At 36.4% G+C, this 20,122-nt stretch overlaps 1 protein-coding gene across 4 annotated transcripts in view; it reads left to right on the top strand.

The window, feature by feature from the left end:
* Positions 1-20,122, top strand: part of LOC150091209 (nuclear receptor subfamily 2 group C member 2-like) — a 595,426-nt gene that overhangs the window by 513,687 nt on the left and 61,617 nt on the right. For all 4 annotated transcript variants that reach the window (XM_090374734.1, XM_090374740.1, XM_090374722.1 and 1 more), the window contains one exon: positions 2,336-2,475. In XM_090374734.1, the coding sequence (XP_090230860.1) occupies positions 2,336-2,475 (140 nt within the window). The remainder of the gene's footprint in view (positions 1-2,335; positions 2,476-20,122) is intronic.

Here is a 20,122-nt window from a genome sequence, read left to right as displayed (position 1 = left end):
CATCACAGGACCTTTGGATCCTGGAGCAAGTATGCCACTGCACTCTGCTGAAATAATTTCTTTTGTCAACATTGACTGAACATATGGAGTGGTGGGTTTCAGAAGCAAATTATTTCTCCTTAAAAGCAACTGAAAGCCCATTATTCTCCAAAGTTTGGAATTATGTAAACCAATACAACTGTTAACTATTGTGGTCTGAAAAATTACAAGGATCCAGTGCAAAAACCAACTCACTGCAGTTAATGTAACATTACTGCATACAGAAAACGATAAATGTTTAATTAAAACAGAAAGTTCAGAAAATTTCTGAACTAATTTTTAAAGTCTCTCTCTAAAATATCACTTCAAACAGAAGCGATATTTTATGGTAAGTCCAACATTGCCTAATTTCATAAAACAAAAGACATCTGACCTTCAGTGTTAGTTAAGGAAAGCAAAAAAGAATTGTCTTCCTTATTTAAGCTTTCTTGTACGATCGATTTTAAAATTATCTTGACGTACCATTCCTCTTCAGGTGCAAGTTGCTTGTAAAGAACTTTTATTTTGCATTAAAATACTGGGTATGAGATTAAGAAGTGCACAGACAAATCATTTTGAGCTTGTGGGAATAGATGAGTTTTTTGGAAATTTTTACTGTCTTTTTGATTAATTAACTTATCAAATTGTGTTTGCCAAACAGTTTAAAAGTCTGTCACATTTGTTAGCTTATTTTTAACTTTAGCTAGAGATTTTGTATCAGTATTATGTATCGGTATTATGACCACCCCATCCATGATGGACTATACCTCATAGCTAGCATACAAAGCTGTACAGCTTTGTATGCTAGCTATGAGGTATAGTCCATTGCTCTAGGTATAGTCCATTGCTCTAGGTATAGTCCACTGCTCTAGCATACAAAGCTGTACAGCTTTGTATGCTAGAGCAGTGGTAATGTGGCATCTGGTCATGCAAGTCAAAGTGATAAAATGGTGGTTATGGGATGTAGTCAAGAGATAATGGAATTTCAAAATGACATGACTGTGGGCACTCCTGCATCGGAAGTTTCCATCTCAGAAATGGAACATCTCAAATGCCCTTGGTCCACTGTGATTATGGTTTACAAAGAATGGTGTTGAATGGGTCAAACCACCTTCATTCAACTGAACTGTAAAGGATTATGCATGTTGGATGTTCATGGTGAGCGAAGGCACAGCATGTTGTACAGGCTCAGTGATGACTATGTGGCAGTTGACATCACAATACAATATGGGGAATGCAAGAACAATATCCCAAATGACGATGCGGCCTGCTCTCAGACATGGGGTTTCCAGAGCAGACAACCTCTGCTCTGGAAATTGATGGCATAGCAGTCAATGCTATGCCATCGACAACACATTGGAGGACTGAAAATGAGTGTGCCTGTCGGATAAGTCCAAATATATATCTGGTGCAACATGCCAATGGCCCCCCATCATGCATGGTGCCCACTATCCAGACAAGTGGCTGTGGTTGCTAAATGTGGGACATATTTAGCTGGCAAGAACTAGACCCCTGGTGCATATTGACCAAAGTTTTACTTGTGAGGACTACCACAAGCTCTTAGGCAACCATGTGTACTCTGCCATGTTGCATCTTTTCTTGAATAGAAATGGGATCTTCTAAGACAGTAATGCGCCATGTCATTGGGCCTTCCCTGTGTAAAAGTTGTTCGAGGAACACAGTGAAGATATAGCCCACCTTGATTGGTCTCCAAATTAGCCTGACTTTAATCCAGTTAAACGCACGTGGAATATTTTGGAGCAGGAAGTGAAGCATATGGACACGCAACCATCATCTGTTCTGATACTGCAGAAAGCATTGCAGGTACCATAGCTGCAGATCGCTGTGGATGTCTTGCAACAACTAGTGGAGCCAATGCTTAGATGAATGGTGGCCCAACTACTCTTGCCATACAGCTTACGTATCATATTCCATAATGGCTGATCATTTGACCAGGCAACACTGCAATGTTTTTTAAATCTCTGTAAATTCTGCAACCACAAAAATGCACAAAGTTTTTATAGACTCGCTTTATAAATAATCTTAATTCCCTTAAAATCTACAATAAATAATAGATATTTATATAACATTTATATTTATGCATGTATAAGCTTCTCTTCTATAGAAGTTTCTTATATTGTGTTGTCACCAATATTCCCCCCTGTTCTGCCCCTTAGTTTATAATATGGGGTATACCATTGACAAAATGAAGGATGCCAAAATTAAAAAATGAATAAAATCAAGGTAGCTTTGTGTTATCTCACACTATTATTCTTTATTTTTAATCATTTTCATTAAGAAAAAGTTTACTCTTTAGAACTGATGTTCAGTCCACGTTGGTCCGTAGTAGTTGGAGCGAGTTATTCACTTTGGGACTGGCTCAGTGCTCCCAGGTGATGTCCTTAAAGACCATCCTGACAGCAATTGCAGGCCATCTACAGACTAGTGTTCAGCAAGGTAAATGATTACATTTTTATTTTCTTCAATGTAAAAGAGAAACTATTTTGATTTTTACATTTCATTGTTGATTAAGTAATGCACTATGAAATCAAGTATTCAGTGAAAGCAAACACTTGATAAAATCTTGGTAAACATTAATTTTCAATTGTGAGTAATCCCCCCCCCCTTTTAACACTTATTAACAGAGAATTCATTTGGAGGCATAGTCTTCTTTTGAATTCATTACAAGATAATCAAATTTTTATCCTAATTCATATCTTATAAGAGTGGTATAAAGTCCTTACTTTTAATGTTGAGCTCTGTTGTTAAAGTTAAGAGAGAGAGAGAGAGAGAGAGAGAGAGAGAGAGAGAGAGAAAGAGAGAGAGAGAGAGAGACCCTCAACAGCAAAGTTATTGTATATACCAGGGCTGTCCAAACCGCGGCCCGTGGAACAATTTTGTGCAGCCCTCCTGTTGGTTAGGCCTTTTGATTTTCGCGCGCGACAAAATAAAACTTTCGTTGCAAAACACTACTTGCAAGTGCAAACCTAGTTTCTATGCACAACTTCAAGTGCATTCCATTGCGTCCATTCTAGATGTCTCATTTCAACATGCATGTTCCGGGGCAGGTCACCCATCGTTCGTTTATCCGTCCGTTTACCAAGATTGTGTCACTGGGGCTCACCAAATTACTAGATATGCATTACAATTGAGTTCTGTGTTATCTTCAGTATACTTCACTTTTACTTAATAAATTACTACTTATCATCGAACAACCATGTCTCACAAGAAAAGAAAAATTGAAGAAGAAAAGCGAGTGTATCAAGGCCGATGGGAATCAGACTTTCATTACAAACAACAAGAATAAAATTCAATGTCTTGTTTGCATGCAAGTTTTGTCAATGCCTAAAGAGTATAATGCGAAACAACACTACACTACATTACACAGTAAAAGATTTGAGTTGTATATTGGAGAATCAAGAAGCACCATTATTGCAGAATAAAAGAAGAAATTGATGCATCAAACAAGTTTTTTTGCTAAACTTATCACTGCACAAAGTTCTAGCCTTGCCACTTCGTACAAAGTAGCATTGGAGTTAGCAAAAGCAAAAAGCCTTTTAGTGATGGTGTGATTGGGAAGAAATGTGCAATTTAAATGGCAAAACAATTTAATGAGCCGAAATTAGCCAAGAAGTTTGAAACAGTGGCATTATCTCATCAGACCATGGCAAGATGTGTAGAACACATGGATCAATACGTTTCAAAAAAAGCTGTATGATTCAATGGCAAAATACTGTTTCAAAAGCAGACGTAAGTCAACTTTTAATTTTTGTTCGAACTATTCAGGAGGGCTTTACTATTAATGAAGACTGCTCAGTCTTATATCTTTGCATGGGACTACTAAAGGTACTGATTCAAGAAGGATGTAGAGCTGCTGGAACGGGTACAGAGAAGGGCAGTGAATGGAACAAAGGGTTGCTCTTACGAAGAAAGGCTTAAGTTTTGCAAATTACAGAGTCTGGAGACTAGGCACCGGCGAGGTGATCTGATAGAGGTGTATAAGGCTTGAGCATGCTCAATGCCAATGGGATTCTTCATCTTGCTCAGAATAATCACCTCAGAGGGCATAAATTCAAATTGAGGAAGGACGGATGTCGGATAGATGTGCGGAAATTTGCCTTTGGCCAGCGGGTGGTTGGTTGGTGGAACCGACTTCCATCACTTGTTGTTGAAGTTGATAGCCTAAACAAATTTAAAGCTCAACTGGACAGGTATTTCGAACGGAGGGGTGAAATGGGAGTGGTGTGTGTGGTTTTTTTTTTTTTTTTTTTTTTTTGGCTGATGCTGAATAAGCTTGCTTTCTTGCATCATATGCCTCTACTAATGCTAATGCTAATGCTAAAGATATTTTCGAAGCAATTCAAAACTCTGTTATAAATTATGGAGGATTTGATAAATGTTCCTGCATTGTCACTGATGGGGCCAAAGCTATGCCTGGGACTGGAATTGGGTTTTGTAGACTATTGAAACAAAATAACATTAACTGCCCTACCATTCATTGCATCATTCATCAAGAAGCACTCTGTGGCCATGAAAGTAGCTGTAAAAGTAACCAATATTATAAGAGGAGGTTATAGATCTCTGACCCATTGTAAGTTTCTTGATTTCTCGAGCAAAATGGATGCTGCATATGGCAATTTGCTCCTCCATTCTGATATTTGCTGGTTAAGTGCCGGAAAACATCTGGAGCACTTTTTTGCCATTCAGAAAGAAATATCCATATTTCTTAAAAACGAAGTGAAGTCTGACACAACAGAACTTGAAAATCAAATGCGAGATCCCACCTTTTTATCTGATCTTGCATTTTTAACAGATATGACCAACTTTTTGAATGAGTTGAACTTAAAGCCGCAGGGCAAACAACAGAATATTGCCAACTTATATGGTCATTTGAATGGTTTTAAAAGTAAATTGAAGCTTTTGAAATCAACATTGGCCAATAATATTTTTACTTTTTTTTTCCTAATTGCAAAAAAACAATTTGAAGAAATGAAGAATTTTGAGAGAACATCATTTTCAGCTCATATAAAGTGCATTGAAACAATCATGGAGGATTTTGAGAATCGATTTGGCAGTATAAGGGAAATTGAAGAAGATATTTCAGTTTTCATTCAACCATTGACTGTCAGCATTAAAAATGTAAGATCTGACTTCCAACTGGAATTGTGTGTGCAATCTGACCCTTTCTATACTGGCAGAATCGAAAAAGGAGAAGATTTTTTAAAAATTATTACCAAGAAAGCGCTATCTGAAAGTGATGAACTTTGGACTCAAAATGTGCTCAATGCTTGGGAGCACATATCTTTGCAAAAGCACTTTTTCAATGATGAAATTCATAAAATCCAAATAGAGATGTTCATTGACTGATAAATCACTTTCACATTTCCTGCGATTGGCAACTACAATCATCGATAATGATATAGCTACGTTAGTAAATGAAAACGAAAACCTCAGAGCTCTCATTAAAATGAAATAATAATTATAAACAATTGTATCTTGTCTACTGTTTCAATAAAAACTTTTATAAGCAACATGACTTTCCTTTATTATAAAATTTTAGAAGTGCTTGCTAAACCTAACGGTAGGACTCTCCAAATATATTTTAATATCTGTACTGTATTTATTATTCTGTATGCGGCCCTCAGATTGATTTTTTTTTTTTTTTTTTTTTTAAATGTGGCCCTCGGATTACCTAAGGTTGCACAGCCCTGGTATATACTATACATTGCATCATTAGTATTAAATGTACATAACATTTCCAGCTGGAGCATTCCTGCTGCTCTAGTCTTGGGTATGATTTTAGTCTATGATTTTGCTGCTCTAGTCTTGGGTATGATTTTAGTCTAAATGTATTTAAAAATAACACACAAAACTGAGCGATATGAAAATAATAATACTAAAGTAATCCTGCTTATTTGACAGTACAAACTATGCTAATTGAAAGTATGTTATATAATCAATTTTTGTTGCTATAAATTTATAGTTTATCGACCTAATAAAAACAAATATTAATTACACACCTACAAAATTACAGAGAAAACTGCCAGTAGTGCCTATATCAATAAATCATTAACTTAATCACTAACTGGTTCCTAGAAGGCATATGCTTTATTCCACCTGTTTTTATTACATATTATATTTTCTATTCTCTAACAGTTGAGTCATCTGGAACTTTGTGGGAGAGACGCCTGCCCATGGTGTTCTTTGCAGCCTCTTCTCAACTTTGTATGAGAGATCACTCCAACATTGAGTTGGTCACTTAAGTGCCTGATGAGTACCCCTGTCAAAAATTTCTTTCGGGGCATTAGCTGTCTTCTTCAAGAAGTCATTCTGATAAAAAGAATACTCTTCTTGCACCTTGGGCACAAAAGAAATCACTGCCCTGGCAGTGATTTCTTTTGAAGGCATTCAAAGCTATCTAGAGTAGCTTTGAATGCCTTCAACAAGCAAGACTCATATGAGGATGACTTTCAGCAATTTCCCAATCATTCACTCCCGAGTCATGGTATTCTTGCCAGATCTAGTTTTTGCCATAAGTAAAAGCTAAATTTCTAAATTATTTCTGCACTGTACTGGTTTCACATTAAAAATAGAGCAGCAGAGTTTTCTTTAAAAAACTGAAGTACTTTCAGGACCATACTTATGAACAAACACGAGGCACTAGCCTCAGGCCTCACCATAGAGGGTGCCCTCACATAACCTCTGTAATCTTAAATTTTTAAAGTGATTTCTTTTTTTTAATGCCCTAATCTAAACTAGGGCCCACTTGTACCTACCATGTAAACAGAGATAGGTGAAACTACTGAAAGTGTAGATGACTCATTTCTGTGAAAGAACAGATTAATATCCAGAATAAAAGAAAATCACTCTCTCTGTTATTCTCTAAAAGGGTGTAACAGTAGAACACAGGTTGACCACAGTGTATTATTCTCGTCAGAATGCCTTAATCTTTTCCACTGGCTATGAACACAAGAAAGCAGTTGGCCAGCATGGCTTCTCGGTACAGTATGTTGGAGTCAGTTGTAAATGTGTTATGGACACCACTAAATTGTGGAATGTCCCTTTAGTTCTTAATCCCTTTTAGTTCTTAATTTGTGCATTCTACAGTAGCAGCTCTATTGCCTAAAGCCCAGGGGTGCAAACAGTGTGTACCCAGGTCTCTCGAAATCCATTCGTTATATGGAAATTTTATTTGTTCTACGGAAACTATTTTAATTGGACCACCCATGGTTTCTGTGTTGCAACTAAACTCTTTTATGACAGAATTTAGTTCAGTACTGTTCTTTATATTTTGCAGTATTGCAACATTTATGTTTAAACAGATCAATAAAAATAATTTATTTTTTTTTTTTTCTGATTATGGGGTTTTTTTTTTTTTTTTTTTTTTAACTCTGGTATCATTAAAGGGGACCCCACAAGGGCTTAGTGCCTCGGGACCCAAGAAGTGAAGAAATGTAAGTATGGTCCTGAGTACACCTTCCCTTACCTTTTTCAGGTCCATGCAAAGGAGGATGCAGGAGATGTGACACACGCAGATACAGAGGCCAACTCAGATTTGTGTTGGCCCCATAGCAGTTTTAAATTATATAATCTTTAAGAATTATACCAAAAAAAAAAAAAAAAAAAGAGATTTGTTTTTCTATAAGATGCTATAGGACCATCTTGTAATTTAAGCTTGCTTTTTTTTTTTTTTTTTTTTTGTGACTGGATTTAAACTGTCTTTCTCAATATCTTCTCAGAGTTTTCATTTAGTCTCTTTCACCCATAACATATCACTTTTATACTTTTCTCTACATTCCAATAAAGTTGTTTTTTCCTTTTCTGTAACTGCCTATCTGTAACTAGATGAGGAGTGTTCAGACTGGTTTTATTAAAAAAAAAATTTACAATTAAAGAGGCAAGTTCAATACAGTGTCAATGGAAATGTCCATAGAAAAGGTATGTAGCAGAAACGATGTCTTTGTAATAGAGAGAGAGACTGGGGGGGGGGATGGGATTCCTTAGGGATAAATCATTAATTAACCTTACTGCCCTCTTTTGGACAGAGTCTAGGGCTGGGTGTCTCAAATGGGAGCCAGCGGGCCATTCCAACCTGCCAGGTTGTTCAAACTGACCTGCAAATTGGTAGCTGAAGAGTATGGAAATTGTGGAAAAAATCAGTACAGGTTTAACAAATGTGAATTCGTTTTTATAGAGGTTATTTTTAATTTGTTGTCAAGCTTAGAACAGCTAAGTTATTATAATTACTGGTGTTACTTCTAGAATGTAGCACCTCTCTGTCACAATGAAAGTTGCTTCCTGTGACTAATATTTACTTTTTTGCCAATATAACCATTTTATAGTTCAATGTAAATGTTTGAAATCCAACCAATTTTCAAAACTAAGTAGCTCTTTAAAAAAAAAAAAATTTTATTTGTTTTAGAGTTACTGAATTTGTGTCATTTACACAGTAGACTTTTAAAACTAACTTTTCATATAAATGAAACAATTTTTTTTTTTTTTTTTTTTTTTGTTTTGTTCAATTTTAACCGAAAGTCTTTCTTCAAACAAAGAAAAGTTGAGAGTGAAAACCATCAGTTTAAAACAGAATAGACAAATGACTTTTGCTTCATACTGCTTAATAATAATTTGCCTGTTTATTCTGTAATGAAGTTCTGTCAGTTGTTAAAATATGTAATCTGAAAACACATAAGATCAAGCATAACAATTTTCATGTAAAATTTCTCCATACTCAAAATCCAGAGAAAGTAAGCTAGATAACCAAAAAGCATCATATAGGCAGCGAGCATAATATTGTGTGGATCTTCTGCATCGCAGGAAAACTGTATGGAAGCTTTTTTGAGAGTATTGTAAATTCTAGCTAAGAAAATGCTACCCTTCACTCATGCTGAGGTGCTGAAACAATGCATTTTAGAAATAGTAAAAGTATTAGAGGAAAGAAACAGTTAAAAAAAATTTTTCCAAACTTCCTATATCAAATGATACTTTCTTTTTTTTTTTTACATTTTTATTAACAAGTGGCCCCTAGCCAGAAGCTGGCAAATCTGCTATATACATATATGTTATATACAGATTCCAAGTCATAAAATAAGCTAGGAGAATTCAGTTAATCAGTCTCAATCAACATATAATATGTCCAGACAATAAATCACATGACATTAGAATTAGTCAGAAATATAAATTGTGGCACAAGGAACCACGGGACAAGCACATGGGACAAGGAGCCACTGATCTTACAAAGTCAACATGAGATGAAGAAAAATAGCAGTATGGTCACAAGTAACTACATAAATTGTCCAGGAAGATTAAAAAGGAATATGATTATCATTAACTACAAGGTCAATTACACAGTTTATTTTAGCGTCTTAAACTGTCACACAGAATTCATATCAATAGTCTATAAGCCTTCTACTATTCTTTCCTCAAGTTCAAGCAGCACTGATCTTCTCTGGAATAATTTCTTGGAAAAGTTTTGAAAAAGCCTGAAAATCGTGTTCAGTTTTAATTAATTGACCTCATCACCCTCAGTTAGGTGAGAAAGATTAGGACTAGATAAAAATTCCTTTCTGAGATCTGAGTGTTCATTACAGTAATATAAAACATGACTCCACATATCCAGAGCCTTACGGTGACGCTGCATCCTTTCCGAAACATCCAGCTGATTCAGCTTTTGCTGGAAATGAGCCATGACTAGTTAATAAAAACATAGTTTGTAGATTAGGCACACACCATTTTTCTGGCAGAACATGAACAACAGAGGGAAAGAACCTAGAAGTTATTTCACCTTTATTTGAGTTAGCCTCCTCTATGATTCCAAAGATCCATTAAGATATCTAAGATTCACTCGGCCTCATTCTTAGGATCATTAGTAAAATCCAATTCAAGATCGTGAATAATAAAAGAAGTTCCACACCAAATGTTGAAAGTCATTACTCTGTAAATCAGAAAGAAGTCAATTGGCATTTTCCTTGTGACAATCTGTAGTGCATCAGTGGAGACAGTCCTACAAATTACAGCCATCTTCAGGAGCATCATCCTCTGAATGGAATACAGTTTTCTTACAATATTTTTTAAAATTAACACAGTCTATCCAAGCTGATATACTATAAGAACAATAAGGAGGAAAGCAGTCATAAAAAAGAGATAGTACTCTGATCCTTCCTAGTAATCCTTGCTGACATGTTAACAAATTTTGCAACCTTTTCAAATAGGGCATCAAATCTAAGACCTCTGTCAATGAAGACTCCAAGATATTTAATATTCTTAACGGACTTTAAACTTTCACAACCAATCAGCACATGAGGTTCTCTACGAACAGATAGGTTCCCCTTTAGTAATAATATTTTTGTTTTTGACCTAGATATTGTTAATTTATTGAAGTTACACCACACATTCAGATCTTTTATTATTTCATTAGATCGTTGTTCAATTTATAGCCATTAAGAGCCTTCAACTAAGATTACCAAGTCATCTGCATATGTAATCTTATGAACATGATTATATAGTTACACGACGATGTCTTGAACTCCCAAACAATGAAGCGGATTAATTACTTGCTGAACTGTCTGCATGCAAATACTTTTCTTTGGCCATTGCACAGATATAGCCCAGCTTGCAGTTTTTGTGAGATTTTTTAATGGTAATGTATTTTTTGAAGATTTGTTGGGACTAATAGTTCTATATGGATGGACAACAGTAGTACTAATTTGTAATGAAGTTTTAAAATTTTGTACTTCCAAAGAACTTATAACTGAGTTTCTCAACCTGGTTGCTTACAGCAATGTAAGCAGCCAGGGAAGAATGCTGAAATGGATGTGGGATTTAAGAAGTGAAATTTTGAGTTTTTTGCAGCAGATTGAATACAATGATAAAATTAAATATTTTGCTGACATTTTGAGGGGATGCCCACCATCTTTCCATTCTAGCATTTTTGGTTGATATTTTTTCTTACACTAATGATCTAAACATTTGTGAACTCTGTGAGTCTATCTTAAGTTTTGGAAAGAAACTTGAGCTTTTCATTCAAGATGTAAGAATCAATGAATTTATTTTCTTCCCCAATCTTCAAAATTTTCAAAATGAAGTGACAAGTATGTATGAAACTGATACAATATTAGAATTCTTAAATAAACTGAAAAGTGAGTTTGATCATAGATTCAAAAATCTAGAAGGCAAACAGTGCACTATAATTTGCTGCCAACCCTCTATCAGTAGAAATCATATCTAAATGAATGCAGGAAATAAAAGAATGGTTTTAAATAGATGAGACCTAGTTTAAATTGGAAATTTGTGAATTTACAACAAAATCAAGGGTTACTGAATTATTTAAGTCTACTCACTGCACAAAATTTTGGATAGAACTGCTCAAGAACAACGAATATTCAGAAATCACAACAGTGGCTATAAAAATTCTAACAATGTTTGGGTCAACTTGAATTTGTGAAAGTGCTTTTAGCCCATTAACATTCCTCAAGCCAAGAAACAGGAACTCACTGATGAAAATATATAAAACCTCCTGCAAATTGTACACACAAAAGCTATGAGCCTAACCAAATGGATATGATGAGGGATCAAAAGTATTACTTTTCCCACTGCCTGATGATTAGCCTATCAGAGGTTCAACGGTCAAGATTAATGGCCTTATACTTATTTTAATTGAGAATTCTGGGTCATCACCACAGATGTAAGACCAATATTCCATAGTAGGGCAGATTTGTGATTTGTACAGTTGCAGTAGCTGTTTAGAAGTTTAATTGTTGAGAGCTAAAGAGAAAATCTAGCTTTTTCAGCACATAAAGCAATATTTGTGATATGTATAAACATATCACAAATATTGTTTCCTGGGAATAATACTAACTGATCAAACATTTGAATAGTTAGTATTATTCCCAGTAAATTAATGGAGGCACTGGTTAAAGAAGCACTGCAGGATCATCTAGACAAGACTTCAGTTATAGCTCGGACACAGCATGGTTTTATTAAGGGAAAGTCTTTCCTGACCAATTTGATTGGATACTATGATGTGGTCAAAAAGAAACTGGATGCAGCGAATAACTTTGATATCATATATTTGGATCTTAGAAAGGCTTTTGATACTGTTGCACATGGAAGACTGCTGCACAAATTGGAGGCAAATTGCTGCTATGGATAAAAGGATGGTAGAGTGGGAGAAGACAGAGAGTGGTAATCAATGGACACTGCTCTTCATGGACTAATGTTATTAGTGGAGTCCCTCAGGGTTCAGTGTTGGGTCCATTGTTGTTTTCTGTATTTATAAATGATATTGATGAAGGTATATCAGGCTTAATGTCCAAGTTTGCAGACCATACGAAGGTTGGCAGGGTTGTTAAGGACACTAATGACAGTACGCTGCTGCAACAGGATCTAGAAAAGTTGAGCAGATGGGCTGAGAGGTGGCAAATAAAGTTTAACATTGATAAATGTAAAATACTACATATGGGAAGCAGTAACCCCAGAGTAATGTATCAACTCTGTGGTACTACACTGACAGTGGTAGAGAATGTAAAGGACCTGGGGGTAATTGTGCAGGCAGATATGAAGTTTTCTGAGCAGTGCAGAGTAGTTTCTGAGCAGGTCTGCAAGAGTAGCTCATGGTTTCTTGTCAATGATATACAGGAATTTTTCTAGCAGGGATAAGGAGGTAATTATCTCCTTGTATAAGGCGCCACAAAAATCCAAATCCAATCCAATCCAATCCTTGTATAAGGCAATGGTCAGGCCACATCTTGAGTACTCTATACAGGTCTGGAGGCCTCATTTTAAAAAGAATGTAGAGCTGTTGGAATGAGTACAGAGAAGGGCAACAAGGTTAGTGAACGGAACAAAGGGTTGCTCTTATGAAGAAAGGCTTAAGTTTTGCAAATTACACTGTCTGGAGACTAGGCACCTGCAAGGTAATCTGATTGCGGTGTATAAAGCCTTGAATGGTTTGAGCATGCTCAGTGCCAATGGGATTCTTCCTCTTGCTCAGAATAATCACTTGAGAGGGCATAAATTCAAATTGAGGAAAGACAGTTGTAGGATAGATGTGCGGAAGTTTGCCTTTAGCCAGCGGGTAGTTGGTTGGTGGAACAGACTTCCATTCTTTGTTGTGGAAGTTGAAAGCCTAAATAAATTTAAGGCTGAGCTGGACAGATATTTGGAACGAACGGAGAGGTGAAATGGAAGCGGTTTTTTTTTTTTTTTTTCCTTCTCCTCCTGGCTGATACTGCATAAGCTTGCTTTCTTGCATTGTATGCCTCAACTATGCTAATACTAAAAATTTGTGATCTTGTATTGACATCTTTTGTTGGAAAAGAGCATGCAAGGAAGAGTTTTTTTTTTTTTTTTTTTTTTTTTCTGCAAGAAATAAAAGATAGGGCTGGGTTTTAGAAGAATTGATGCTAAGTTCTCTCTCTCTCTCTCTCGCACACGCTTCTTGATTAGACCGGGGTTCAAGCCCGTCACCACCAAATACGGAGGATGCGGAAAGTTCAGGGAATGACCACTGCATATTCCCGGAGCAATATGGCCTTAGTTGCTAATGCTCCTGAAAACCAAATAACAAACAAACTCTCTCTTTCTCTCTAATTGAAGAATTGCACACAGACCATCATTTAAGGAATGAGCAGTGGATATTTGTGAAGTTCTAACTGTTCAAGGCAAGGTTTATTGACCTAGAGGTGAAACTGTCATCAGTGAAACTGTGAATAGGGGAAGAAGATATTAATGTGCAAGAGGAAAAGGGTAAATAAACTAATTTAATTTGCACAATAAAAAGATGATGATCAATTCCAAGCAGAAAGTTTTTATATATACCCTTATATATTAATTCCTTGACCCGGCTTAGTTTTGTAATATGGGTGATATTGCATAGTTCAACAGACCTCAAGCTTAATATTTGAAAAAAAATAGTGTTTTATATTGTGCTTATATATTAGACCAATGCTTGACCTTTTACCTGAAGAATTCAAAAGTTAAGTTTACTTTATTTATCTATTTTTTAATAATAATTGAAATATTTTTAAGTTGCTATTTCTTTTTTGTCCACTAGAAAGATTACTTATAATGAAACAAGGTTTATTAATTTTTCTTAAATTTTGAAAAACATGTTGGTACCATAAAATAGAAATGTGAAAATATTAAGCATCACTACATTTAAATTGAGGAAGACATTTGTTGCATGGAACTTTGGCATTATTCCAGAACAAAAAATTTATACAGTATTTTAGAAAACACTTTTAAATTAACATATAGGCCAATTTAAGCCTAAACCTGTTCAAGGTTTAGGCCTAAATGGATGTCAGATGAATTAATGAGGCTCATGGCAGAGAAGAAAAATGTATGGGATGCATATAAAGTATCAAGTGACACAGAAGCCTATGGCAGATATAAACTAGCCTGTAATCAAGTCACAAAGGAAGTTAGGCAGGTGAAGGCAGATTACAAGAAATCTTTGGCAAAGGATGCAAAGAAAAACAGCAAACAGTTGTTTACTTATGTAAACTCTAGAAGGAAAGGGATGAATCAGATTGGACCACTTAACATAGATGGGTTGACTATTGATGATCATGCTTGGGTAGCTGATAAACTGAATGAGTATTTTGCATCTACATTCACACAAGACAAGTCATTCAATGAGGGGAGTGCCAGAAGTTTATCAAATGCTAACAGGGGGGGCTAAGTGATTTTTTAATAACAGAGAGCAAAGTGGAGGAGAAATTGTTGAAGTTTGGGTCAACTTGAATTTGTGAAAGTGCTTTTAGCCCATTAACATTCCTCAAGCCAAGAAACAGGCACTCACTGATGAAAATATAGAAAACCTCCTGCAATACGGCATCTATCCAGTTATATTAAAGGAGGCAGCAAAGGAAGTAAGCAAACCCTTAGCCATATTTATGAGAGCTTCCTTGAACTCAGCGGAGTCCCCATGGACTGGAGATGTGCAGATGTGTCACCCATTCACAAAGTGGGTTCAAAAGGTGACACAAGTAACTACAGACCTGTTAGTTTAACTTGTGTAATGGAATCACTGGTTAAAGAAGCATTGCAGGATCATCTAGACAAGACTGCAGTAAAAGACACACAGCATGGCTCTGTTAAAGTGAGGTCTTGTCTCACCAATTTGATTGGATACTATAATGTGGTCACAAAGGAACTGAATGCAAAAAATAATTTTGATATCATACACTTGGATTTCAGGAAAGCTTTTGATACTGTTGCACATGGAAGACTTCTGTACAAATTGGAGAGGTATATCATTAAGGGTAAGTTGCTACAATGGCTAAAGGAATGGTTGAGTGGGAGTCGACAGAGAGTGGTAAACAATGGACTGCTCTTCGTGGACAAATGTTATTAGTGGAGTTCCCCAGGGTTCGGTGTTGGGCCCATTGTTGTTTTGTATATTTATCAATGATATGATAAATGTATATCATGTTTAAGTGTCCAAGTTTGCAGATGATACATTAATTATCAGGGTTTTTAATGACAGTAAAACAGTATTCTACTCCAACTGGATCTAGATAAGTTGGGAAAATGGGCTGATAAGTGGCAACTGAAGTTTAACATTGACAAATGCAAAGTACTGCATAATAGTAGCAATAACCAAAGAGAAACATACCAACTGTGTGGTACTGCACTTAGGGAAGTGGAAAGTGAAGAAAGACCTGGGGGGGTAATTATGCAGTCAAATATGAAGTTCGCTGAGTAGTGCAGATGGGCTGCCGGGGCAGATCATGGAGTCTTGTCAATGATATATAGGAATTTTGCTAGCAGGGACAGGGAGGTTCTTATCCCATTGTATAAGGAAGTGGTCAGTCCACTTCTAGAGTACTGTGTACAGATCTGGAGGCCTCATTTTAGGAAGGATGCAGAGTTGCTAGAATGAGTACAAAGAAGGGCAACAGAGGGGTGCTCATAACAAGAAAGGCTTAAGTTTAAGGCTTTGAATGGGTTGAGCAAGTTGAATGCTGATGGGATTCTTCCTCTTGCTCAGACTAAGAACCTGAGGGGGCACAGTTTCAAATTGAGGAAAAGTAGTTGTAGAATAGATGTGTGGAAATTTGCCTTTGGCGAGCAGGTAGTTGATTGGGGGAACAGGCTTCCATCTTTTGTTGGGAAGCTAATATCCTAAATAAATTTAAGGCTGAGCTGGACAGGCATTTGGAACGAATGGAGGGGTGAAATGGGGTTTTTTTTTTTTTTTTTTTTTTTTTTCCGGTTAAGCTTGCTTTTCTGCATCATTTGCCTCTACTAATGCTAATATTTTAATGAAAAAGTTGAATGTGAATAATATAACACTTTTCTTTTGTTGCTCGTATGGCATTCATTGCATGTACAGTTTGCATGTCTGAAACATGGAAATCAATGACAATGATAGCACTAATGAATAATAACTTACTTCCATTTGTAATAAATAATAAATACAGTGAAACCTCTCTAAAACAGACATTTTAATCAGAAGAAAGTGCCCACTATACAGAGGTCAGTATAGCTAGTTTCTGTTATTTGGAAAAATTAAATTTGCTGAAACTGATGATTACTCAGAGTATTATTATCATTAGACATTTGTGTTTCAATTAATTAACTTTAGTAAAAATGAATAAAGTTGCCTTGTTTGGATTATTTCATTTTGGCAATTTCATTTTAATATTCATCATTTTTGCACATAGAATTCTTTTAATGTAATAGGATACACTCTCCACCCTTTAATGGGTCAAAATCCCCTCCCCCTCTCTGATTTTCTTAATACAGCCCTGCCACAAAGAGGAATAAATTTTGTTTCTTAAAAAGTTAGCAACAGCATCACTCTCTCAGTTTGGCAATTTTATTGCCTTGTTAAGTGATGCATGCAATGGGAACTGCACTAGATCCAAATAAGCTTATAAATATTCCTTACCAGCATTTTTGAGCATATTAACAACATATTATATCATCTGCTCTGTGAGTAATCCATGGCCATCACAAGTCTAATTAGTATTATCATAATGACCTTTACCTTCATTGCAAATCCTATTGAAATGTAATTTCCAGTACTTTTGGCCCTGGCTCAAGCCTGTATCCACAACAAGGTGCCCATTTTAGAGAATTGCCCATTAAAGGAATTTTTATAATAATAATAAACAGTATTCGTTACTAACCATTTTAATATTTATACAGCCACTTGGTACTCTTAATTCAGGCCATAAAAACAGAGTGCTAAGTGGATTTGTGTTAAGTGCTGGAAATTTAACAATAGGATATAAATTAAATAATTTTAACTGGTTGGTCTCTGGCTGATTTTGGCTCCATTTCTCTATACAGGGTGTCTCAAAAATATTGGTACAAACATTTAAGGGAGGTAGGTAACATCTAAAGGAATGTGAATCGCATAGGAACCCATAACCGGAAATGTCACGGGAAAGTAGTAGCAGAGGCACAAGACATTAGTGGCAAACATTTATTTGACATTATATTAACAATGGAGTATACAAGATGGATGCATTTCATGATGTTACAACAGATGCTCGAAAGTTCCACCATGAGATGCGATGCATGCGTGACACCGACACAGCATGGATTGGCAGACACGGTTGAACACACATGGAGTTTCTTTGACAGTAGCAGCAGTGCAGACGAGTCTCACCACGAGATCCATTTCCGTCTCCACAGGCGATTCATACATGATAAATTTGAGGGCACCCCACAGAAAGAAATCAAGGCTCAATAAATCAGGTGAGCGTGGGGGCCAGGCAACGGGTCCACCACGGCCGATCCAGTGACGCCTGTTCAAATGGTCATGAACATCATGAACACACCTTCCATAATGGGCAAGCACCCCGTCATGTTGAAACCAAATGTTGTGTCTCACATTTGCTGGAACATCGTCAAGTAACCCTGGTAGAACTTGCTCAAGAAAGATCCAATATTTAGCGGAGTTCATGCGGGATGGTAACAGGTATGGGCTGACTAAGCAGTCACCGACCATACCTGCCCACACATTTATTGCAAAGCGAAGTTGTGCTGCATGGGGGCACACACCATGTGGGGTGTCGTGAGCCACACATGAGCATTGTGTTGATTGAATTAGCCTTCCTGAGTGAAATAAGCCTCATCCGTGAACAAAACATAGGCTGTAAAATTCAAGTCTTGAACACTTTCTTGGAGAAACCACTGCGCAAAAGCCACACGTGCAGGATGGTCTTGGGGGAGCAGTAACTGAACTGAACCCTTTGGAGATGAAAGGGGTGTAAGGAATCGTCGTGCCAGACACGCTGTACACTGCAACAAGACACCCCTAAAGCAGAGGCAACGGCACGTGTGCTGGTAGTTGGATTATTTTGGATGGCATTCAGCACACTTTCTTCTATGGCGGGAGTTTGCGTCGAATGTGGTCTGCCCTCACTACTCCTGTTACCTCTAAATGACCCATAATCGCACAAATTTTGATGCACACGTGCAAACAAACGGTTGTCCGATACATGTCTGTCTGGGAAGCTTTTTTCATAAATTCGTTGAGCAGTTTGTCCATTGCCCTCTGCTAATCCATACACTAGGTGCATGTCTGCCAGCTCACAGTTTCGTATATCGATGCATGCTCTTCGTGCGGTGACTACTGCTTGAATGAGTAAACCAGAAATTTTCCCTCTCGCAAACTGATGAACAGTGCCATCTACCGACTTACCGTGACATTTCCGGTTATGGGTTCCTATGCGATTCACATTCCTTTAGATGTTACCTACCTCCCCTAAATGTTTGTACCAATATTTTTGAGACATCCTGTATAACAGTACGTATCGTAAATATTTAAAACTTTAAATATAAACATTAGATACATAAGTTATGCAGTGAAACATAAGTACAATATCTATTCAAGAAAAGCAAGAAACTTACCTTCAAATTAACAAGCCTGTTATTGTAAATAATCTATTGTATATCCAACACTGTCCCAAATCCAGTCTTTTTTAGATTGTCCAATTTATTTTCGACAAGTTTTACCAGTAGCTTTTCACCTTCATTATTGGCACTACCTTATTCCCTCGATCTCTTTAAAGCCATAAAATATAAACCAGACCTATTAGGAACCCAAACTAAAAAAGTAGCAGTGCTACTGCACAGTGTACAACTAAAAGCAACTCCCTGTCAGGAAACAACAGTTCCTGAAGAGAAGTTTTATAGAGAACACTTCAATAAACTTTGGCTAATTAGAACCACTGAGTGGGTGCTCTTTTTCCAATAACACTGCCAGGGGGGAAGGGTGTATATTTAAAGTGTATGTTTTTGTAATGCATAAGAAATGAGGCACGTGACTGTCGTGCCTCATTTCTTATGCATTTTACAGTCATGGGTGAAGAACCTTGTGCCACTATAAATATCTGCAGAAAATTAACAGAAATGTAAATTACTGATGGAAAAAACTTTTGGGGCAATAAACAAACAGATTTCAAATTTTCTCTTTGTCATAAATTAGGAAATGCTTCGCAGCATTTCCAGTTTGCCCATCAATTCAGCCATTCTTTCTTAATTACAATGTCAGTTAAATGTCACTTGAAATAAAAGAAAACTCTGAAGGAATGCACTGTGAGTTGCAGTTTATTGCAAAATCAGATTAAAAAGATTTTTGACACGACCTCTCAGGCATCCCCACACTTGCTAATGGGTAACTTCTCCCAAGATGTTTGGAGTGGGCCATCTGAGGAAACAGATCATTGGGGTGGGGGGGATCAAAAGATACACAGCAATACAGGAACTAGGCATTGAGTGAACTGCATTATAGCACAGTACAACTATATTATAATATTCAATTCAGCATTAATAATAATAATACTTGAAGCAAAAGCCATTTTAATATAATAATTCATTCATAAAACTGAAATATATAACTTCCATTGTAATGAAAAAGTATTCCACTACATGACAAACTGGACATGGTCAGCCAAAATGAAGAATGTAAACAATATTGTGTAGTCTCTGGGACTTTCACTGTTTATACAATTAAAAACAATATAACTTAGTAACACATACAAAATAAAGAAGCCCATAAGAAGATACAAAAAGCAACAAATATTTATTGCTGGTGATTAACAAAAAGTTAATAAGTATTTCCAGAGGATTAGTCTTTTTCATG

The sequence above is a fragment of the Mastigoproctus giganteus genome, chromosome 1 (genome assembly GCF_048544385.1).
Source record: "Mastigoproctus giganteus isolate SK-2022 chromosome 1, ASM4854438v1, whole genome shotgun sequence".
In the NCBI taxonomy this organism is placed as follows: Eukaryota; Metazoa; Arthropoda; class Arachnida; order Uropygi; family Thelyphonidae; genus Mastigoproctus; species Mastigoproctus giganteus.
Note: the sequence above shows the minus strand (reverse complement) of the source record. Positions and strands in the feature narration are given on the sequence as shown.